This window comes from Pyrgilauda ruficollis, unplaced genomic scaffold (assembly GCF_017590135.1).
Source record: "Pyrgilauda ruficollis isolate IOZ18807 unplaced genomic scaffold, ASM1759013v1 scaffold71, whole genome shotgun sequence".
Lineage (NCBI taxonomy): Eukaryota > Metazoa > Chordata > Aves > Passeriformes > Passeridae > Pyrgilauda > Pyrgilauda ruficollis.
The window spans coordinates 2540339-2564459 of record NW_024528933.1 but is presented as its reverse complement, the minus strand read 5'-3'; the positions used below and the strand labels follow the sequence as shown (position 1 = coordinate 2564459).

General features: G+C 40.9%; 1 protein-coding gene across 1 annotated transcript; it reads left to right on the top strand.

Moving 5' to 3' along the window:
- The first annotated feature begins 2485 nt into the window (after window positions 1-2485).
- SNAPC3 (small nuclear RNA activating complex polypeptide 3) lies at window positions 2486-22235 on the top strand. Its single transcript, XM_041485587.1, has 9 exons — window positions 2486-2705; window positions 8829-8906; window positions 10107-10191; window positions 12146-12250; window positions 12763-12912; window positions 16357-16439; window positions 17687-17851; window positions 18872-18979; window positions 20809-22235. Exons 1-9 carry the CDS (start codon window positions 2500-2502, stop codon window positions 20954-20956), a joined length of 1128 nt encoding a protein of 375 aa, XP_041341521.1. The 5' UTR covers window positions 2486-2499; the 3' UTR covers window positions 20957-22235.
- Window positions 22236-24121: the final 1886 nt, after the last annotated feature.

Sequence of the window (24121 nt, the reverse complement as noted above, 5' to 3'; positions counted from 1 at the left end):
TGAGGAGTGTCATGAAGCACAAAGGTGATGGATGAAGAAAGCAGAGGGTGTAACTGAAGAAGGAAACAGAGACTGTCTATACTTACTGGAAAAATGGAGCTTAGCAAAACTTTCCTAATGAAGAATAATAACTACAATTAAGAGGCAGAAGTTAATGAGAACTAATAAAAGAATTCAGCATTGAAATGCAGTGCAAATCTAAATATAACTAGGGGATGTATAAGGACTTTAAGCTATGTTGTAATTGCTAAGCAAAGCAAAATATGCTCTTGCTGAGCTTTCTTATATTCTTAAGTCCCCCTATACCACTTTGCTTTGTGAAACTAGCAGGCAAATCTCATAACCTTCTCTCAGCATTCTGCCCATTCCACACAGCATGCAAAAACCCAGTCTCATGAACTTTCATGAACTTTCATGAACTTTTTCAGGTTTATCTTCACCCCTTGCTTCAACACCATCTGATAATTCACCTCTTCCCAGCATTATTTTTCTAGTTAGAGAAGTAAGAGGAATAGCTGAGATAGCTGGAGCTGTTCATAGTTGTTCTCTATGGAGAAGAGAAATCTTCAGAGAGACTTCACTATGGCCTTCCAGTACCTCAGGGGGACTTACGAAAAGGAAAAAGAGTTTTTATAAAGGCAGGTGGTGACAAGACAAGAGGCAATAGTTTTAGATTGAAAGAAGGCAAGTTTAGATTAGATGTTAGGATGAATTCTTTACTGTGAGGGCTAAGCACTGGAGCAAGATGACCAGAAAAGTTGTGGAATTCCCATCCCCGGTACTGTCCAAGACCAGGCTGGACGGGGTCTTTGAGCAACCTGTTCCACTAGAAGGTATCCCTGTTCACAGCAATGAGTGTTGCAACTAGATGATCTTTAAGGTCCCTTTGAACTCAAACCATACTTTGATTTTCTGATTCCATTAATATTTTGTCTCGAAGCAAGTGCAAAGGCTGTCATTCAATGGGTATGTGCATCAGGTATATCAGGTTAGGGCAATCCAGATTTATTTCTGTTGTCTTCCTTAACAGGTTGTGCTCATGTCAGCTTTGTCACACTACTTCAGTGGGGAATTGTAATATGGATGGCACATATTGCTCATACCTTTTTAAGTGTTGGTATGAGCAATGTTGGGTAAAAGGTTATGTATTTCCTTAGCCTTTTTCATTGTACCAAGATGTTATATTTGCCCAATTATCCCATAATAAAAAAAAAAAAAAACAACAAAAAAAAACCCAAAAAAAAAAAAAAAAAAAAAAAAAAAAAAACACAAAAAACCAAAAAAAACCCAAGCAAAATTAAATGTAGCAACAATTTTAATTAAGTAGCTTAAAATACATAAAATTGAATACAATCAAAATGTTGACAATATAATTTGGTTATGATAAGGGATAATTTGGTTCTAATAATAGCGCATAAGCAAAAATAACCACGCAGGGTAGCACGGGGTACGGGCTTGACCCCTGTCCCCTCACATCCAAGCTTGCCAAGCCAAAATTCCCCTTTTATGCTGTTATGTCATCACCCTCCTCCTATTTTCGATTTGTCATACTTGTATCTCCGCCCTCATCACCACCTTCATCATGCATGCTCCACCACTCTTTTAGGTGGTCGCACCACTCTTTGGGGGATTACACCTTTAACTGTTTTATTATTTCTAGATATTAATTACTGTATCAATATTGATTACTGTTTCAATTCTATCAGCACGAATCACACCTATTTATTACAAAGACATTAAGTTTTCACTTTGGGAGGAGAATAAGCAAATTAAAGGAGCTTGTAGCCAGGTGAGGATCAGTCTTTTTCTGCCACTTTCTAACAAGTGGCAGAATGAGAGGACAGTCTTAAGCTGTGCCAGTGTTTTGTTTTGGCCATTGTGGCCACCTGTCCCAACTGCCAGCTCCAGGCCGTGCCATCTCTGGGTGTTGGGGTTAACCCCCGTGACCTTGGGAGTTGTGAAGTATGGCAGACAGATATCACACACATTCCCAGCTTTGGTTGCCTAAAATATGTACATGTCAGCATAGACGGCTATTCAGGTGCGGTTTATGCCTCTGCCCATGCAGGGGAAAAGGCTGTGCATACCAAACAGCACCTGGTGCAAGCCTTTCCAGTGTTGGGGATCCCTAGGGAGATTAAGACAGACAATGGTCTGGCAGATGCCTCCAAGGAGTTCCTAGAGTTTGTCCAGCAGAGGGGAGTGGAGCATAAGACAGGCATTCTCCACTCCCCCACAGGTCAAGCTGTGATCGAGCGTGCCCACCAGATGCTCAAACAAGTCCTGGCCAGGCCAGGCAGTTCTGCAGTGTGGATCACTCCACACCAAAAGCTCTGCAAAGCCCTGTTTACAATTGCTTTCTCCCTAGCGAACGCTGCCCGGTGCTTCCCGCCGGGAAGCAGAGGCACCGCAGTCGCTTTCCCGGTCACGCGCCGCTCCGCTCGCGGCCGCGCCCCGTGACGCGTCTGGCGGGCCGGACGGGGGCGGGCCCGCGCGGCCATGGCGGCGGCCGTGCCGGACTACGAGTCGGCCGAGCTGTACACCCGCTCGTTCCGCGTGGGCGGCCTGGGCCTCGGCTGGCGGCGGCTGCTGGAGCCGCCCGACCTCTCGCTGGCGGCGGAGGTGGAGGAGGAGGCGGACGCGGAGGCGGCGGCGGCGCTGGGCTGCGCGCTGGGCACGGCGGTCGAGCTGCGCGCCGTCTGCAGGTGGGGAAGGCCGGCTGTCTGCAGGCCGGGATTTGCGGCTCCGGTGCGAGGGGGATGCCGCTGGCCTCGCTCGGCGCTGGGGCGGGGAGGTGGCTGGTGCTGTCGCCGGACGCCGCGGCGGTTCCTGGGCAGAGGCGGAAGGTGTTCGGGCAAAACCGCTTCAGAGCAGCCTCTTCGGGCCTGTGGCACGCGTTTGTTTATATTTCCTGGGTAAATACAACGTAATAGGCTGTCAGGGGGTTGGAATGGACCTAAAAGTCATACAGCCCTATGCCATGTCCAGGGACACATCCCACTAGACCAGATAGCTTAGAGCTCCATCCAGCCTGGCCTTGAGCATTGCCAGACTTCCAGCATCTGCAAGTTCTCTGGACAACCTCTTCCAGTGCCTCATCACCCTCACAGTAAAGACTTTCTTCCTAATACCCAATCTAAATTTGCCACTTTCTCATTTGTACTGAATACTCCTCCTGTGGTACAGTTCCTGATGAAGAGTTGGTCACCAAAATTTCTGAAGCCAAAAATGCCTTGAAGGTAAACAGTTTTTGTGGAGGGTAGTGCTCCAGTTGTGGAAACCTTGTTAGATCTGTGAATTTGAACAAGCAGTTTGGTGCTTAAAGTTACATGGGTAAGCATTTAGCAACATGGTACTGTTAAGTTAAGTACTTAAAGGTACCTGAACATCTCGATGGTTTTAGGAGACAGCACTTGTACAGTGAAACTTCTTCATATACCTTGTATGAAGAAATAAGCCAGGCATGTGTTTGTATTAACAAAGAATCATAAAATCACAGAATGCATTGGAAGGGACTTTAAATATCTTGTTCCAATCCCTCTGCCATGGGCAGGAACACCTTTCACTAGAGCAGGTTGCCCCATCCTGCCTGACCTTGAACACTGCCAGGGATGGGCATCCACAGCTTCTCTGTGCAACCTGTTCCAGTGCCTCGACACCCTCACAGCAGAGAACTTCTTCCTAATACTAATCTAAGCCTACACTCTTTTAATTTGAATCCCTTAAAAACACCATTTAGAGTAGTTCAGGTGGCTGGCTGCATACAGTCCCTGTTGAGTATCTCTTGGTCCTTAGCCTCCACTGAATTGTTTTTCTCAGGGCTGGTGCTGAAGTCAGGGGTATGTAAATGCTTTGTGGGTGTTGAAGCAGCAGCAAATCTAACATGCTATGGCTGGAAGGCTTTCAGGTCACGTGGATAGTGAGAATTGTCCTTCACCTGTAGAAAAGGCCTGATTTCAGGCAGTAATTCCTGTAGAAAGCATCACAGTTATTAATTTACCTGTAGTCTGTCAGTAAGGAAGACATGCCGGAGTTCTGATCCTATCTGTATTGCTTTGTGCTTCACCTGTCACAGTTCTGGTGACCAGCATAAATTTTTACCGTTACTGTACTTAGTAAAAATAGAGGATGATGTTGGTTTAAAGGAAAAAAAAAAGTATTTTGGTGTGGCAGAAACTGTGACAATTACTCTGTAAGCTCTTCCAGTCTAGATGGTCCCTGATTGCTCCTGTGCAGTGCCTTATTCTCTGTGGCAACACTATTGCCTGAACCTGTTTGTTGCAGTTTTCATTTGAATTCCAAGGAGTTTTTCCTGTGGTTTCTTTATTTTTCCCCACATGCCTTCTGCTTTTTTCTTCTGTTCTGCTTTTTTCAGTTTACACCTGCTACATTTCACTTGCTGTGTGCATTTGCAGGTGTTACAGAGCAATGCTGTCTGCTTGGGGCTGAGTGTACTGAGAGCAGTGGTCGTTTGGGAAAAAGGGCTGGTGATCTATGAATGGGAGAGAACTGATAAGCTGGCAGCCTTTTGGCTTTGCAGGAGAATGAAGCTAAACCTGAACAGCCTGGTGTGACCTTTCCCCTGTTCAGACTAGAAATCCCAATCCATAATCTCCATGTGCTTTTGCTTTTAAATTAAATAGCCCTAGTTTCTTGAGTCTCTCATTAACGCTTGCCAACGTCAAATCGCTACCTCTGATCACTTTCACTCACCTGCTCTGAGCTGCTCGTACTCCTATCTTGAGGAGGGATGAGAACACTGGGCTACACCAAGATCTGTTCTTATGATATCCTGGGATCACATTTATTACTGGTGTAAATATAATTTTGTAAGTGATGAAATGAACACATAATGGATATAAACACAAATTTTTCTGACTCTACTTCTAAGGAAACTTCTGACAAATTAAGTAGGTTTTCTTTGGGTAGAAAAGAGATAGGAAGATGTGGATGCTCCTACATCTATTTTTAAAATGGTGTTGGATTAAAATAATCTTTCATGGATTCAGGATGAAGTTTTCAGTATCCATCATTAAATCTTTTTTAGAGTGACATCATGTACATTTAAGTACTCCTGACAATGTACAGTCTTCTGCTGAGGAGAAATGGTGTCATGTTTAAGTGCTATTTAACTCTTTGAGCACCCCAGTGCAATGTGTTATTGTAGATTTTTTGTTGGTTGGTTGGTGGTGGTTTTTTTTTTGTTGTTGTTTTTGGGTTTTTTTGTTTGGTTGGGATTTTTTGTTGGTTTGGTTTTTGGCTTGTTGGGGTTTTTTTTGTTTTTTAAAATTTTTTGTTTTGATTTGTTGGGATTTTTTTTTAATTTGTTGGTTCATTTTTTGTTGTTGTTTTGCTGTTTTGTTTTATTATTATTTTTTTTTTCTATTTTCTTCCTATAATGCATTCCTGCAAACAGAATGCAGGAAAAAAGTTGTGTCTTCCCTCACTTGCATTTGACTCAGTAAGAATGCCTTACATATTGCTCAAGTGGTGTGCTGATAATCATTATAGAGATTGCTCATGTTTTCATCATGATCTTAAACAGGTGTAAAATTGTGTCTTTATCTGGAAGATTCCATCAGTTATTTTCTTAAATAACCAAGGTGTCAAAAGAGTAAAATTTTAGGTTTTGTTCAAATTCCTCAGGGGTCTATGAGCAAAGAAGTTTACCTTGTTATTCATGATTGGTGCTTGAGTGACTGAGTGTTGGAGATGCTGAGTTTGTGTTACTCTGTTTTGTCATCTGTGGGATATGTTTCTTGCATGTATAGGGCAGGCTAAGCCTCAAATCACTGTGGGTTTTAGGTAGGTCAGGAGAGGTGAGGCTTGCAGGTACCTCATTCAACTTCAGCCCTAATTCACCCTCTTGTTTTATTAGAAGGGGTAGTTGTAAATATCTCTTGGGATGTGTTATAAAGCTGCTTTAAGCTAGCATTAACATCTTAACGTATTAGTATTTAGTGTCTTGTGGCATTAGTGTCTCAAAGGTGATGAAAGTACTACCTTTAAAATATGTGCAATATAAAAAGTAATATGAACACTGTAACTGCTTATTATAAAGTATCAGACCAAATACTAAAATATCTTTGAATTTCTAAAAGAGAATACTTTTTCCAGATATTCTAGCGCAGAACAAGTTAAGTCACAGACTTTGAAGACTTCATTGGTAGTCTGCTTCCAAGTCTACATTTCTAGAGAGTTCTCTTTGGCCTTTTTTATTTCTGATCACCCAAAAATATCTTTGTAAGGGACATAAATTTATATAATACTTGGCATTTGTCTTTTTTCAAGAGATAGTTTCAACTGTTGTTCCTCATTTCTGTCCTGCACTTTGCCTTGGTTTCCATTAAACAGTGGACAGTGTTTTCCCCTGTGTGTAACTCCGTGCACTGAGTGAATTTGTCATGCATGCAGGGAATAGTCTCTGTGGGGACACAGTAGGATCCCAAGCTTGTGGCAGTCAGGAGTGAGGTGTCCTGGTATTGCACACACTTCCATGTCTTAGGTATCTGACACTGACTTAGCCTTAATTTCTGAAGGGATCAGCATATAATTCCTGTTTGTAAAGCCTGGCTCCCTCAGGACAATGGACCAAGTATTGCCTACATGGTTCCACTGGCAGCAGTGGAGTTATGCAGGGGGAGCTCCAGCATGTCCTGTGTGTAAGGCCGCACAGCAAAGCCTTTCCAGACTTCAGTGCGTGTGATACGGTGACATACGTAATTAACTATTAGACAGATTCTTAATACTGAAAAAGGTGCTCTGCTTTTCCTTTAGAAATTGAGGGTTTCTGACTTTTCAGGAGTGAGAAGTGGCAGTACCAGTGCTTGTAAGGTTCCATGGAACTTGTCAGGGGTTCAATGTCAGTATCCCTTTACACTAGGTACCTTGCAGTCTTTGCAAGGAAAAAGAGGAAGCAGTTTTAATGTCAGTTATTTTACATGGTGTCTCTTTGTAGCAGCTTTTCCAAGGATATTAGTTTTTTTTTTCCTGAAACAGGCAATTAATGGTCATGGTGTGAATAGCACAGCCAGAGATCCCACCTGTTAGTAAGTTCTGGCATATTGTTGGGGGGTTCTGGCACAGAAGGGAAATGGGAAACTGTCACCTTTGATGCAAGTGAAACTTCACAATGGTAGGTAATAAATTTAGATTAAGATTAGATTTAAATTTAGATTTGTAGGTAATAAATAGATTTTCAGATCCTGCATATAATTCCTGTGATGTTTAAAGAACTGAATACAAAGTAATTTCCTTAAAATGGTATATTTATATGTATATTATACATATTCAAGTGAAATATTATACATATTCAAGTGACTTGGGCTCTTTGGTGTATAGGATCACTGATCCATGTGCCGGGAGACTTTGGATAAATAATTTGGTCGTGTTGTCAGTTTTACTGAAAGGGTCAGTTGTGAGTTGATTTGTCTGTCAGGGGATATCCTTTACTTGATTATGTGGGTTGCTCATAACACAACACTGTGCTGCCTGGAGAGCAGCCCCATCTAAAAGGTTGAACTGTGTTCTCCAAAATCCTGTTCTCCATCTTTCTGTTAGTTAGATTACTATTTCTCAGCTGTGTTTCAGTCTACATTTGACACAGGATTAACTTGGTTGTCTCTGCCTCCACTTCCTTCAAGTGGGAATGTAAGGATAAGGTCCATTCTGTTTCCAGAAGGTTGTGGCTCATTACTGCAAAGTTCCTTTTAAAATGGTGCTTCTGAAAGAATCCCATTTTCTCCATAACTTTAAAAAGAAAATATTTTCTGTTTGAGATGAAAACTGTGAGACAGAAAGTTTAAAACTTTGTATGTTGCTGAATGATAAGTAGCTAAACAGTAATAAATTTATATAACTGTCAATACTGAATGACTTTTTTGGCTCATGAGAACAAAACCGTCTGTCCACAATCAAAATTTTGTCTCTGACTTTTGCTTATTGTCAGCTGGTAACAGCTGATTTCAGATTTCTATTTCTCAATTACTTTGAATTCCTATGCAGTTCCACTCCAAAGGGTTATTCGTTACTGTAGTGATATTATTGCTGACATGGGGAATGTTATAAGATTATAATGAAAAAGAATATAATGAAGCCATAAATATTTTTGAGGATAAATGGTACAGTCTGAAAGGTTTTCCTGGACTTCACCAGTGATAGTTTTGTCCCATAAAGAGATGGGTTTGCACAAGAGTTTGCTGGGATTCAAACTGCATATGGACTTAGGCACTCGAGTAATCCCTGCCTTTATGTAGTCTGTAAAAGTGGAGAGACAAAAGCAATCAAGCCTGATTCAAAGCAGTTCTCTGTTCTAAATATTTTTTTTCCGCAGACTATTTTTAAGCTGGATAAAATTCTATTGTGATGAATGCAAAATGCTTCTAGGAAGGACTGCAGAGGAGGGGATGTGCGTATAATGATTCCTCTGAATCTGGTGTGCTGCAGTGCACAACCTGAAATGGGAACTCATAAATGGGACCAGGTGGTGAAACCACCTCCAGGTTCCTGCCTGTCATACACAGACTGTGAGAAATCACTGCCGTGTCCAAAGAGGATAGCTCTAGAGTTAGATTAGATATCAAGTAGAAATTGTTTACTGTGTAGAGTGGTGAGACACTGGAACAGGTTGCCCAGAGAATTTGTGGATGCTCCATTCCTGGAAGTGTTCAAGACCAGGTTGGATGTGCCCCTGAGCAACCTGGTCCAGTGGAAGCTGTCCCTGCCAATGCTGCTGCGGGGAATGGAACAAGATAATCTTTTAAGGTCCCTTCCAACCCAAACTGTTCTATGATTCTGTGATTCTATCTGTTATTTTTTTTTAATTCTAGCATTGATATGTTAATGTCTTCTGAAAAAGAAGAGGACCCAGATGTTATTCCTGAAGATAGCAGTCTGCTCACTCTTCGGTATGCTGTTACAGTGCTCTCACAGTGCCCTTATTTGGGGTGGGGTGGAAGACTGCCATGGAAATATGGCTGGCTGCTTGTTCCTTTCACAGACAATGCTTTCTGAAGCACCGTATGAAAATACCATAAGGGCAGAAACACCAGCTTATGATGGCATCATTGATATGAGTCATCTGAATGTTGCTTAGGAACTTTTTTATTAAGATATACAGAATATGCCTTCTTCCTTACTGGAAAAAGATTTCTGGACCTAGGTGCTTCTGAAGTAGTGCCTAAGTTTGGAGTGTGGAGGGGCCTTCTGATAATCATGTGTGTGAGGTTCCTGCAGAGCAACCTATCTCATACCTCTGGTAACTCTCAGTCACGCACTAACAGCCAGACTGTAAGTACTGATGCTGTATCCAGTGCTTTGTTGAGTTTTGTTTTGTTAAAGGAATTTATTGAATTTATTGATTCAAGGCTGGTACATTTCAGAGGATAACCGAAATATATATATGGTTTCTATCAGCTGGCAAACTTGGCCAGTTCAGGCCTTTGCTGTACTTTACATAGCACTAATGTAAATAAATGTGTTTAGAAATGTGATCAATATTAAGCCTGATTGTTACTGAAAACCCTTGTGGCGGTCTGGAGGATAAGTAAACTTGTCCTGGATGTTAAGGATTGGGTGTTCATGCAGTGGTTAAATACATGTATTTTAGTTGGTATTCTACTTATGATATTCTTCTACAACTGATAATGAAGGTTTGTTTTTTGGTTTTCTAAAGTGTCTATGCTGTGGGGCTGAGAAAGAATATTTCTTGGTTGTTTCTTTCCTTGTGTTTTGCTTGAACTTGAATTCTTTTCTTTTTGAAGCAGAAGGAATTGTTGAAACAGTTTCTTTAAAAGTCATGAAGTGTTTTGTCTAGGACAACCTCTTCAAACATTTTGCTGTTTTTTGTTGTGAGTGTAAAATTGCTCACAAACAACCTGTCATTTGCACATGAGGGGGAAAAGCCCCACAAGCTGAAATCCATAAGCTGGTCTGTGCACTCTCAGGTCAGGAGATGAGTATTTTAAGTTAGTCTGTCCCCCTAAGACAGGAATCCTGCTCTTTGAAAGCTGCTCTGTAGTAGCTTGTGTCATTTAACAATATGAAATTCTTGAAATTTTATGTGGAAATTGTTGAATTAACTTTTGTCTTGTGTTCCTGCTCCTCAGAATTAGGAAGAAGGCCTTAGAGAGGAGAGAAGAAACAATTACTGTGGATCGGGCTTGCAGACAAGAAACTCTTACCTATGAGATGGTAAATTTCCTCTCATCTTATAGGCTCTCAAGACAGCCAAAATCCGACTTCTGGTTGCTTTTTTATTCACCACTATGAAATGCACACTGTAAATGTTTGCAGATACAAGTTTGCCGGTAATGATTAAAAATGAAGTAATTTTATAGAAAGATAGGACAGCAAGTCTGCTCTTTACTGACTGTTAGTGCTGGATGTAGTTAAGGAGGAGCTTCATCTCGTTACCACTATATGACTGATATTTTAAAGTGCTGTGAACTTACAGCTAGGCATAGAGCTAGATAAAATGTGTAATGGTTTTGCTCCTGGAGTCCAGTGTTAGAAACTAAGCTTCAATGTGTGAATGATTGTGAGCTAGTTTCAGTAGGGCTGAGAGAAGAGAACAGTAGAAGCACAGTGGTGGTAAATTCCTAATTCTGAGCTTTGCAAACCAAGTTTTTCAGCCATTCTAAACTGCCAGGAACCAAGAGGGTAGTCATCAGCCCTTGAAAAGCATTATTGGAATTTTTTAACTGTGCTTAATAAGTTGGTTTTTTTTTAATGATTTTTTTCTTGACCACTGAAGCCCTAAACAGCAAAATCTCATTTCATAAATGTTCATAGAACCATTAAGGTTAAAAGACCTTTAGGATCGTTGAGCCCAGCCATTACCTTAACACTGCCAGATCCACCACTAAAATGTGTCCCTAAGCACCACATATACATTCTTTGAACTCTTTCAGGGACACTGAAGTGCTGAAGTCCATGGCTTTAGCAAGCCATGAACTGCTGTATAAATTAGGGACAGAAGTGTAGCAAGGAAAGAACCTCATGTGACCATTAGACTTGTTCTTCCCCTTGAGGTTTCTTGGTCTGTTGTGAGTTATCATGTTTCAGCTGTTCAGAGATCCAGGCACATTATGTAAACAACATGATGCAACTACTCTGCTGGGCTCATAGTCTGGGGAATATCTGAGAAAATATTAGCAACAGAAACCTTCATAAAGTGTTTCAATGGATACTGCTGTATGCATTGAAAGAATGATCACATGGTCATTTTTTGCATTCTTTAAGCAAGCTGTGTCAGAGCTGTGGTTCTGTAGTTGAGACCACGATGCTTTTGTACAGGAGGAGAGCAGTAAGAAACATGAGTTCGGAATGTGTCACATGAAGAAGGCAGATGCGAGGCAGAGAACCCAAGTATCTCTGAGTCTCATAATAATAATAACAAGTTCCTGTTACTAAATCTGAGGAATACTCCATGGTGGTGGGAGGTGTTTGTGCAGGAACACATTCTAGATTTGTTGTAAAAGGAGGAAAGAGCCACAGAAAAGTACCTTCCCTCATTTTCACAGCTGGGCTGTGTCTCAAACACGAAACAGGATGCAAATGTAGGGATCATTTACTTCCTTTCTAAAACACAGTACTGTGGCAAGGGCAGTGCTGGGTTTTGGGTTTTGACTTCAGAGAAATTGTGGACTCCAGCTGTGTCTAGCTTCCCTAATAAGAGGAAGTGTTGCGCTGAGTGTAATTTTCATATATTTTGTTCTGCGTATATTTTCTAGATTAGTGTTTCCAAAATTAAGGGTTGCAATCCCCCTTTACATATGGAAGCATTCAAAGAGCGTTTCAAAGCATTAAGTGGTGAAAGTTGGTAACAGCTGGGTTCCATGGGGGCAGAATGACAGCAGCCTCTAATTACTTTATGTGGGGCCTCTCAATGGCTGAGGAGCAGCCAGCTGTCTTGCAACAAAGCTGAGAAATGAAGGAACGTGCTTGCAGTTGGTAATTGGAGCAGTTTCTCACCTTTCCACCTTGGAGGAAGTAGGCTGTTTTCAGTTCAGAAGGCTACATGGTCAAAAACAAATTAGCATTTCTCAGACTGTTGCCCAGAGTTTATTATTTGTGTGTGTGTGTGTATATATATATATATGGGTGCCAGTATAATGTGTATATGTGTGTGTGTATGTTTTTCCAGGAGTCACATGCAATTGGAAAGAGGCCAGATGATCCAACAGATCTAATTGAGGAGGGCGAACTACTTTTAACTCTGAACATCTTTTATCCTGTTATATTTCAGAAGGTTGGTATGAAATTCTCTGGGTTGTATTCTGATTCTTTCCTATTCAGGTAATATCTTGCCCTCCCAAGCAGTTAAAATCAGTGAGGCTACTGATGACATGTGGTAAACTCTTCAACTCTGATAATTTCGTAAGGCTTTTTCAGAATCTGGCTTTCATTCTGTTAGTGGTTTACATAACAAAACTTTTACAATAATTGCGCAGTAGTTGATTTACTTTACAGAAAGCTCAAAACCTGAAAATAAATACATGAAAACTAAAGTACTTTTTCTTGATTTGGGATAAGCGAGCTCAGACTTTCCATCTTTTCTGCACTTTCTGATGGAGAATGTAACATTTGAATTCCTGAATAAAACTGTTAAATATCAGTCTTAGGAGAGGCCGTGGCAAGATGCTCTTCAGAGAAGTGGTGTGCCAGATGCTGCCAGTAATGACCTTAGCTGTCAAATGAACAGCAGTGCTGATGCTGACAAGTTATAATTTATCTGGAGTTTGTATTCTGTGTTCTTTGTAGCATAAAGATCACAAACCCTACCAAACAGTCCTTGTACTGGGCAGCCAGAAACTCACTGAGCTGAGAGACTCGATTTCCTGCGTCAGTGACCTCCAGATAGGTGGTGAGTTCAGCAGTCAGCCAGATCAAGCACCAGAGCACATCAGCAAGGTAAAGCTTTCTATGTGGAACCCTCTACACATATAGGAGTCTTGAAAACATAGAAAGGGAGACAGAGTTTTGTTTTGTTATTTTTTATTCAGAACTAAATTCAGCTGCATTGGTTCTGCCTGTTGGTTGCACTGCAAGTAAATACTTCATAGTGGCATTACCAAGGTGATCTGTTATGTTCAATATCAAGAAAAACATCATCATTGCTACTGCTAGGAAATAGAAACAGAAGCAGTGAGTTTTGCATAGATATATTCCTGTGAACTAATTTTATTTTGAGCTGTACTCTGAAACATCAGAGGTAATAGCATAATCCCACTAATAATAGTAAGCTAGACCATCCCACTGTGCTTTGTTGTTTGCAACTGGATGCTAATCAAATGTAGGGACGAGGATTATTCTTCTCTCCCAAAGCTGCTATGTATTCTCTGGATATGAGCAAAATAAGTCATCTAGTTGAAAGTACTGAAATGGAATAATTTTGGTTATACATTGTATGACAATAATAATATATCATAGAATGTTTGACATTGAAAGGGACTTGTGGAGGTCAAGTCCCTTTCAAGAGTAGAGCCCTCTGTTCAAACAATGCCACCTGCAGCCGGTTGTCCATGACCATGTCCCAGCGTTTTTTGCGTATCTCCAGGGATGGAGGTTGCAAAGCCTCCCTGGACAATCTCCATCAGTGTTCAGCCACCTGTGTCAGTAAAGTGTTTCTTGAGGTTTAGGGGTAGCTGCATGTATTTCAGTTTGTGCTTATCCTGTCACTTGGGACTGCTAAAATGAACCTGACTCCATCCTCTTTGCACCTTCCTTAGAGGTATTGTGTATGTTAATGAGATTCCCCTACCTGAGCTTTCTCTTTGGGATTCTAACTCACAGCTCTCTCAGCCACTGCTTTTAGGAGAGATGATGCAGTCCCTTCATCTTCACAGCCCCTATGGGACTATTTCTCCGGTACATCCGTGTCTCTTTTATACTGAGCAGCCAAGACCTAAGAGAGGCCTTTAGGTATGGCCTCAGCAGTGCTGAGGAGAATTGAAGGGGGGATGGCCTCCTTTGACCTGCTGGTGGTATTTTATATAATGCAGCACAGGATCCCATCTGCTCCGTTGGCTGTCTTTGCTGCAAGGACACAATTGGCTTATGTTCAATTTGGGATCTACAGGATCACTGAGTCCTTTTTGCCTAGCTGCTCTCCAGCTGAGTGGCCCTCAGCATACAGTGAGTTATCAGCTTGTTTATCCCCAGGGGCAAGACCTGCACTTCTCCTTGCTCAACCACACCAAGTTCTTGTTGGCCCATTTCTCTGGGCCAGATCCCTTTGGCTGACAACAGGATCAACTGGTGTATCAGCCACTCCTTCCAGTTTTGTGTCAGCAGCACAGAGGGTAACGGTGACAGAAGTGAATCAAAGAGACTGAATGTAAAACACATTCCTACTACTGTGTCTTCATGCAGGTCATCTGAGAAATCCTGTCTTTGGAAAAGCAGTGTCTGCTTTTTCTGTGTTTTGGCAACCTAGAGTTAATAGCTCAAAGAGACCTCTGGGCACAAATGAGCATCCCCAGACTGGTCTGATGATGGAGAGTGCCTGGTTGTCTATGGTTTTCCCATTTAGAATAAGTAGGAATAATCTTTATTGAATCCTTGAAGGGTGGCTGAGGGAGAAGAAGATTATCATTCTCTACAACTGTCTGAAAGGAGGGTGAGGAGGGTGTAGCCAGGTAAGGATCATTTCTCCTGGGTAATGAGACAGGATGAGAGGAAATGGCTTCAAATTGTACCAGAGAAGGTTTACATTGAATATTAGGAAACACTTCTTCACTGCAAGGGTGGTCAGACATTGGAACAGGCTACTCAGAGAAGTGGTGGAATATCAGCCACGAAAGTGTTCAGAAATATGTGGATGTGGCACTTGGGACATAGTTTAGTGGTGAACATGGCAGTGCTAGGTTAATGGTTGGACTTGATGATATCAGAGGTTTTTTACAGCCTTGATGATTCTATGCCTCTATTCCAACCACTTCCTGAGACCTCAGCATGCATGGTGGCTGCTTTGGAAGACAAATGCTTTCACCATGAATGGCCCCTTCCTCTTTTCCTCCAGCTCTTGTTGCTGAGTGCAGCATCATGTGACATGGGATGTTCTTTGGGTCAGTTTGGGTCAGCTGTCCCAGCTACATTCCCTCCCATCCTCACCCAGCCCCAGCCCACTGGTTTTGGGGAGACTTGGAGAGACAGCCTTGAAGCTGTGCAAGCGCTGCTCAGCAGTAGCCAGAACACTAGTGTATTATCAGCTCCCCTTTGCCAAAAATGCAGAGCACACACAGAGGCTGCTATGAGGAAAGTTAACTCCATACCACATTAACCCTCTGTGCATTTGATCAGAACACAAAGTACTTCTTACTGAAATGACAGAGAATTATTGAAATCTTGTCCCCTGCACATATGCGTGTGCACATGCATACATGCACAACTACACATGAGAGCACTCCTGATCACATTTGTACAAACAAATCAGACAGGCAGTTCTGGAAGTTCCAATCATCTCACTTCTAGGGTCTCACAAGAAAATCTGTAATCCTTCAAAATTCGTCCTTAATTGCAAGGTTTGTCACATGTAGACAGTCCATTTGTAACATTCTCTTCCATCAATGATAGTTTATGGCACTCATACCAGCAGTGGAAGAGTCACCAGATGCCAAATCTGCTCCAGAAGCTGAGCTAAACATTAACTTGCTGTCACTGTGTTCTCTAAACCATATTTCCGAGTACCACATTCACCCAGCTTTTCAACGTTCCCAGGGATGGTGATTTCACCACTTCCCTGAGCAGCTTATTCCAATACCTGTCACCTGCTGATGGGAAATAGGGAATAAATCACCTTTTATTTTTTTGCTTTACTTTTGTATGCAAGCTTTGCTTTTTCTCTTTTATCTGCTTTTATCTGAACCCATGAGCTTGCTTGTCTTTGTATCCCCAGTCCTGCGAAGAAAGAGGAGTGAGAGAGCAGGTGGATAGGTATTTGGGTAGCCACCCAAAGTAAACACACTGCATCTTGCTAATTTTTTTTTAAATATTATTCTTTTATTAAATTCAGTGCCTTGCAATTACTGAGTTTGTGCAGTGATGCCTATGTTCTTGTTCTGTGTTTTTGTAGAAGTTCATAACTCCTCTGATAGGGACGGAAACAAGAGCATTAAAGTAACCTGTAATGGCTTGAGAACAATCTCAGCAGAGTAGCTGCATAGTTGGCAGTCATATGAGCCTAGTTTGTCACACCAGCATCTACAATCAGAGCAGAACTTTTCTTAGACACCTGTAGAGTGAGCTCTCTTAATATAATTTAGGTATCTAAGATGCTTGGATTTTTGACATGTTCTTGTTTAAGGTGTTTATTCTCTCATAACACTGATGGAGACTTCTCTCTCTGTCTCTCAGGATCTCTACAAATCTGCCTTCTTCTATTTTGAAGGCATCTTTTATGATGACAAAAGATACCCAGAGTGCAGAGATCTGAGCAGGTACGATATGATGTTGACTAAAGAAAACCTTGAGGAATATAAAATTTGTTTCATTTTGTTTATGACTTGTGGTGTTACAGATACTGGAATGTCTGGAGTATTAAGCTAGAATGGACTTTTCCTGTTGTTTTTCCATGATGAATTGGTTTTTACAGAGAAGTTTAAATTTACTTGCTCTACTTATTCCTTCCATTCGCTTCCGTTTTGAAAAGACTATGAATCCATTTTTTAACTTGCAAATGCTGTTTGCTCTGTTGAGATGGGATTTCTGTGTAAAGTGACAGGTGGCATTTTCTACTGGGTTTTTAAGTACCTTCCCTACTTGTGATGGCAATCAAAAGACTTGCTTGTGAGGTAGAAGGTGTGTCAGAAAGACAACAAGCTCAACTGTGTGGCAGTGGTTGTCCTGCTCAGTCTTGAAAATATGCTGAATGCCTTAATTGTAAAGTCAACATGAGGCCTATGTGACTGATCAGAAAAGAAATTTGGTATTTCATAGAAGCATGGTCTTGCTGATCCACTAGTGAGATTTAGGAGATCAAAATGTTTAAAATGGTTGGTATGGAAGAGCTGACTCTGTTGGACCCTGTTGTTCTCCCAGACTTTGTATGTGACTTCAGGGAAATTAATATTTTACTTCTCGTCTTTCTGTCTGTGAACAACAATGATCTTCACAGAAGGGCTTGTCATAGCATACACAGCTTGTAGGGTTAGATGCCTTGTGTGTAGGAGTGTGCTGAAAAGCCAAAAAGGAATTTTCAGTAGCCAGTGCCCTTTCAGTGCTAAATTTTGGAAATGTAACTGCACTTGTCAGCTTTGTGTTTTTCCTTGACAAAAACAAAATTTAAAAAAAGCACTTTTTAATACTTTAAAATGAAGTCATTGACCAAGGAGACAAAATAACCTGCTAGTAACTTGAATTATTGGACTACTTAAGAAGTATTGTGCTGTGAACAATCTGACCTAGATGGGTGCCATCAGGAGCATACACTGCCTAAAACTCCTCAGGGAACTGCCTGGTGAGGACTGAAAGACAGATGTTCCACAAGAGCAGTGAACAGTTCTACAGGGGTTGTAGTATTGCTGTGAAATCACCTTAAATTACTACCAAATGTTGTGATTTCCACTGTTTTGATTTCCATCATTTAACCATGTCTCAGTGAAGAATTTTGCATGTCCCCAAGGCATCTTTTTCTCTGTATTCACAGTTCATAGCTTTGCTTTGCTAATGGCCTTTCTGTTTTCAGAACAATTATAGAGTGGTCAGAATCTCATGACAGAGGCTATGAAAATCTTCAGTCTGTTAAGATGGAGGACTATGTATTTAATGATTTATCCCTCAAAATTGGCTTTCCATACCTTTACTGTCACCAAGGAAGCTGTGAACACATCATTATAATCACCGATATAAGGTAAGTAACTATTCTTTGGGAGTCCTTGGGCAAATGAAAGTAAGCCTTCTCTGGACAAACTTCAGACATTAGATGCTGAATGTTTGTTAGAGTGACTTATTTTCTTTAAGATTATTCTGCTGCCTTCTGCAGAGCTTAAATTTTTCTTTCATATACATAGGAGTATCTCTGAAAGAAGGAGAGTAATCTTCCTTGCTTTTTTCTTTTTAATTTGCGTACAAAGACTGCTTTGCAATTAGTGTGCTATGACTGCTGTGTAAAAGGAATGGCAAGCGCAGCGTCAAGATCTTTCTATGTAGCGCCAGTGTGTGGCACATTTACATACTGATTCTGGAGCACCAGGGAGCAGAATGTTGTAGGCTGTGGCTGGACTCATCTGAACAATTAGTTTGAACTTGAAGCTAAGGGGCAGGAACTGAAAAGATAATAGAGGAATGGAAATAGTAGGCTGAGATGGATAGGCCAGGAAGAGAAGTGATGTGATAGTGACTGTGAGGTGGCAGCCTCGTCAGCAGTAGAACCATTGTGTAGACTTTGCTGAGTGCATAACTAGAGAGAGCACTCCTGTGGTTGTCTGTAGTGGATGACAGGTCATTTTCTGTTCCCAGGAGCCTGATGTATCAAAGTATTGATAATACATGATGCTTTTCAAAAGGAGCATAACCCAGAGAAAAGCACAGATGTTGCACATAAATGATCTGAAGAGTCACCTGACAATAGATTGTTGGTCTGTATAGGAGATAAAAGCTTTAAAAAGACCACAAAAAGGAGATGGTCTGAAGACTTCTATGCTACTGCACAAACTGAATTTACTTGTGACCATAAAATCCACAGATGATGCAACTAGCACTCTATCTCCAGATCTTCGTCTGTGTTAAGAAATGTTAAGCAGAAGTCTAGTCAGAGTTTACATGGGAATTTAAATCGTACCCTATCTTCGGTGTCCATACTTATGTTCAGATAAATTTCAGTATGGCAACATCTTTACTGTATGTGTTGTATTTATTTATTTCCCTCAAGGCTTATTCATCATGATGACTGTCTGGATAGGAATCTATATCCCTTGCTGGTCAAGAAACATTGGCTATGTACCAGAAAATGTTTTGTGTGCAAGATGTATACAGCAAGGTATGCTACATTCTTGATGCTATTTTTGTCTTAGTTCTTTCAAGGTGCTGCTGCTAACTTTAAAAAAACAGTAAAAATCAAAGTTCTGTATGTGTTTTGTAATAATAATAATCATCATCACTCTTCAAACAGTTGATCTCTCTCTAACTAGGAAAAGGCTTCCTGCAAGTCATGTTCATTTGGAATTGATTTAAGAGTTTCAAAAGAACTGAATGAGTAAGAGATTAATTATTTGACTCATGCCCCTTTCCATAGCTAGAACTTGGCTATCTTGTCAATTACTTTTGAAAATCCTGCTTTTGGGAGAAAATGCTGCATTTTCCTCCTTTGCAAGATATGTGTTTCAAATTAATTAACCAAAAATCATACAGTGCTTTTGTTTAATCTAGCATCTATGCAGGTATAGATCCGTCCAGCTCTAATATAATAAAATCTAGAGATTTTTAAATTTAACTTGCCCTGCAGGAAAGTCCTAACCCCTACCTGAAGACTGTGTGCTCTGTGTGCAGCTGTTCTTGAATGAACTCTTTGTGATTTTCTGCCTTTAAAAGAGCAGAATATGAATTTGGTGCTCTTTATACACTTTAGTGATGTTAATTTCGATCTGAGACAGACTTGCAATAAACAGTAGAAATTTCTCTAAAGACTAGGCTAGGCTCCCTGATTTTATAGATCTGAAAGATTTATTTGCAAAAACACTGGTTGCCTTTTTTTTTTCCTCAGGACAATTTATGCTCTTAACCTCTGTTTGACACAGCAACTGTGTCTTCATTGTCTTGCTTGTTTGGCCTTAGACTTCTCTGGAATCAGGCAAACAGCCAATTCCCCTTGAGATGGGAGTCCATCCTTTTGTTCCTAGCAGAGCCCTGAGGATGCCTTCACAGTATAATCTGTGAGGCATTTGGCCATAAGGGGAGGTGGAGCCCAAGGGTCAATATGGGGGAAAGATGGGATGGGGAGGGCATTACCAGAGGTGATGTAAATGCATTAAATTAAAACCAGGATTAAGCACTAAGCTTAAGTGGGGACATGCTAAACCAGAGACATCAGAGCTGCTTTGGCTGGCTGTCCAGTGTGTTCTAATCTGTGCAGATAGCATCTGTAATCACCAGAGGCCTTCAGCTGTCTTCAGTGGCCTCTTGAGTGCTGTCATAAATTAATTACTCAGTGACATGGCAGGCCGTCCTTGTACATGTTAACTTGTGTTCATGCGAACTTCAGTGCTTGCTGGAGTGTGCTGCAGTCTTCACCTTGTCTTGTCTGCATCATTTGGGTCCTGCTTTTAGACTCCTAAATGGTTTTGATTACTCAGAGGAGCTTGGGTCAGTACACGTCTGCTCCATTTCACAGTTTCTTGCATTAAGGGAAAAAAAGATTGTATCTTTATCTTTTATGATTTAGATGGTCAAAGGGTGGACAGAAGATTCCTGTTTGTTTGTTTTTTTTTTTTTTTTTTTTTTTTTTTTTTTTTTTTTTTTTTGGGTTTTTTTTTTTTTTTTTGGGGGTTTTTTTTTTTGTTTGTCTGCTTGTTTGTTGTTTTTTTGGGTTTTTTTGTTTTGTTTTTTTTAATGCATTGTACCAGCAACACAGGTTTGAGGAGTTTCTCAGGAAGTGCTGCTGGAGCTCCTGGGGTTGACACGGAATGGGTGTGGAGCTTGGAAATAAGCTGTATGTGTGGGATGGGAGATACGCAATATAGGCAGAACCTTTTGTGTATAAAATTATTATATATGTTTGTTGCTGCCATCCCAGTCCTGAATAAAATGCTGAGATGTTTGCTACAAGTGTGTTGCACTTCTAAGAAAACCCTTGTGTTTTGTAACCTGCAGGTGGGTAACCAACAGAGACAGTCTGGCACCAGAGGATCCTTGTTTCTTCTGTGATGTTTGTTTTCGGATGCTCCATTATGATGCAGAAGGCAATAAACTGGGGGAGTTTCTTGCATATCCTTATGTTGATCCTGGCATTTTCAACTGAAACTGACATGTGCCAGGATTAATTCAGTGAATGACATTGTTGAATCTGTTGCTCTGGCTGTTAAAACCACTGGACAGCTTGAGGTTTGAGCGTACTGCTGGGTTTCAGGTTAGGCATGTAATCCTCTCCCATGAGCTGGAAGGAGTCCTTTGAACTTGAAGATTATCTGGTGTGTTTTTCTGAGTAAGTAAGTATGATTTTACAGATAAGTTGTCGTGCAAAAATGTAATACACTTTTACAACATTCCAGTAGTTAGGATGCTATGGACTGTAAAATATGGATGTTTGAGAATACCTGGCAAAAGAAACCCTGATTTTGAGAAGCTCTGTGCATCCAAGGCTGTGTAAACCTCTGTGGATGAGAACATGGTCTGTGTTATAGATACGGGTAGTAATTCGTGGGAATAAAAGGTGTATGAAAATATATATGTACAAAATAAGCCACCGGTGTACAAGGAGGGGGAGGGGAACTCTTCCCCTCTTCCCCAGGATGGCGAAACCGTGGCAGATGGACGGGGAGGCACCACCACATTTGCATTCGAAGGAAACTCCGGCTGCACAGGAGATGGGCATTCACAAGAACCTACCCCCAGCACGCCCAGGTGATGATGGCCCAGACACGATGCCTGTCTGAGATGACCAGGGCCATCAACACCTTCCATCTGAATGCCAGGTTCCGGGAATCGGGGAAGCGTATTATTCTATTCCCAGACGGAGGCTTTGTGCAGCCAGAGAAAGAAACCAACTTGAATATGAAGAACGCAGAAAGAAACAAAGACATTCTGCCGCGGGCGAAATAGACTGTATAAGAACTGCTGCCTCGAAGCAGCCAGTGTGGACAGGGAGGATTTGGTGCTAGCGAGGCCGTATCCCACGTTCACCCGCATCACCTTCCGGGGGTGGTACGCTGTCCAGTTTGGTTGGTGGCTGTCGAGACTGTATTATGGTCGCAAAATAAATTTTTTTATTTTTATTAAAATTGGCTATTTTTCATTTATAACAGTCTGTATATATCTTACTTTGAAAACTCTGGCAGTTGCCATATTTGAACAAGGATGGATGGCACTGAATTTGTAGGGAGGAGAATACTTTCTGAAAGAGAAGCTCAGAATGCTGGTTAAACTCTTGGGTCTTTCCTACAAATGAAAGCTTGCATCTGAAGGCTTTTGCTGTCCCTGGTTTCTGACTCTGAGGACTGATTCTGTAGAGAGGAAACTACATTTCACCATTAATGAATTGTAGCCTGCCTCATAAATAAATTTGCCAGCTGTTTACAGTGTATGCATTGTTCATTGTGCACCTTTTTATTTTGATTGTAATGTAATGGGTTTTTAAAATTAAAATGTGGCAGATTTGTAGTTCCTATAAGTCTCTTGTTAAACTGAAACTTTGTCAAGACAGGATACCCTTTTTTTTGAAGTCTTCTGGAATTAAGAGCATGTTAGTGGTTGTCTTTGTTTTAGGAAAGTTATTGCTAACTGCTTTTCTTTTGAAAATCAGCCAGTTCTGGCTGGTGGAAGACAGCCTGCTCTGACAATCCACATACAGAAAAGTGACAAACTGAATCCTGCTGGAGTCCTGTAACTGCAGATTTTGCCAGTGCTGATTTGATTATCTTAGATGTCTTGAAACAAAGGTGTCTGAAGCACTTGCAGGACTCCATTCATCAGTCTCATATCTAGTGGTGTATTAAGTCATTTGAATATAAATCCATGGGGTTTTTTAGGGAAAAAAAAAAAAAAAAAAAAAGTGAGTTTTTTTTTCCTCTCTTGTAAACCAGCCAGCTGTTAGCCTGTGTATTGCAATGAACCAATCACTTGTAAAAGCAGGTGGTGATAGTTCTCTTATCCTTCAGGAATCTGCAGAAAATAAGAGTGCCCTGCCCATCGCAACTGTGACAAGTCCAGCTGCTGGGGCTGAGCTGCTTTGTGGTGCTGCAGCAGCTGCTTTAAAGGTCCTCTACTATACAGCTCTGATTGCAACTTCAAAATTTGCCTCACAAGTTCCTACTCCTCATCTTTCCTCTATCTCCTCTTTCAGCTGTCTCCCATAAATATACCAGCTTCCCAGTCCTCTTCAGTATTGGATAAGGGATCATATAGAGAGCTAGCTTGAGTTCTAAAGCAGCGATCAGCAGGGGTTTTTTTGCGGGGGCATTTTTTTTTCTTTAGCCAGAGAGAAGGGAGTGGCAAAATGTGAGTTTACTTTTTCATTAAATTAATTTGCCTCAAATATGCTGTCTTTTACACAACCCATTTATCTTCTTAATTAAAAGTTAAGATCAAATATATGTCAAAATTGGTGTCCCTGCAGATTAAGAAATTTTAGTGGGTCAGTCCCATACTTCCAGTAAGGCAGAGAGAAACTAGCCACAGTCTGGTTGTGGGAGTTGAGCGCTTTCAATGCTTAACTACAAAACAGAGAAGAATCGTATTAGAAGCTTGCTTTGTTTGTATGACGTGGTCCTCTTTCATATTCAGTGATGCATCTTTAATGACAGATGGAACAAAATAGGTTACACTAAGTCATAGGTTCTAAAGATCCCAGAAGTTGTCACAGAACAACTTGGTCTGGTCTAGATTTGATAAGTCTTTCTGACTGAGTCCTCTGAGTGAAATCCAGCATTCCATACAATGCCCATTTGTAGCTAAATCTCTATGACACCAGCTGGATATTTGTTTTAGCAACTTATTAAATGCTGTGAGTGTTTTGATGATGAAAACTTCCAAGCAGGTTTATTACTTCATGACAAAAAATGAGAAAAAGTTACTTTTAGTAATCTCTTGTCTGTGCGTTGCTAGTTGAATCTCAAAAACATTAACCTGAATCTGTGGTTGGCTTTTGGATTTGATTTTTTTTTAATTAAACACTCAGTGATTAAACAGTATGATCCTTTACAAATTATTTCAAACTTCCCAAATGTCTTGCAGATTCTCTCCCTAATGAAGAGATGCCTTGCTGACAAGGTGATACAGAACACTGTTTCTTGTATTGAGGAAGAGGAGAGGTCCCTCTTACTTTTTGGTAATATGAAGTTCCGAAGCAAAACGTAATTCATATACACAGTGCTATAGCATTTCTCAGTGCTATCCAGGCACTCGTAACGTTACTACAAAAGTCCCCTATGATGAATGAATGATGAACAACTCTACAGGGCTGCACAAT

Coding starts and splice junctions, on each gene's coding strand:
- SNAPC3 (XM_041485587.1), top strand. CDS start 2,500: ATGGCGGCGGCCGTGCCGGACTACGAGTCGGCCGAGCTGTACACCCGC. Junction 2,706..8,828: donor GAGCTGCGCGCCGTCTGCAG/GTGGGGAAGGCC, acceptor TTTTAATTCTAG/CATTGATATGTTAATGTCTT. Junction 18,980..20,808: donor TGCAAGATGTATACAGCAAG/GTATGCTACATT, acceptor TGTAACCTGCAG/GTGGGTAACCAACAGAGACA.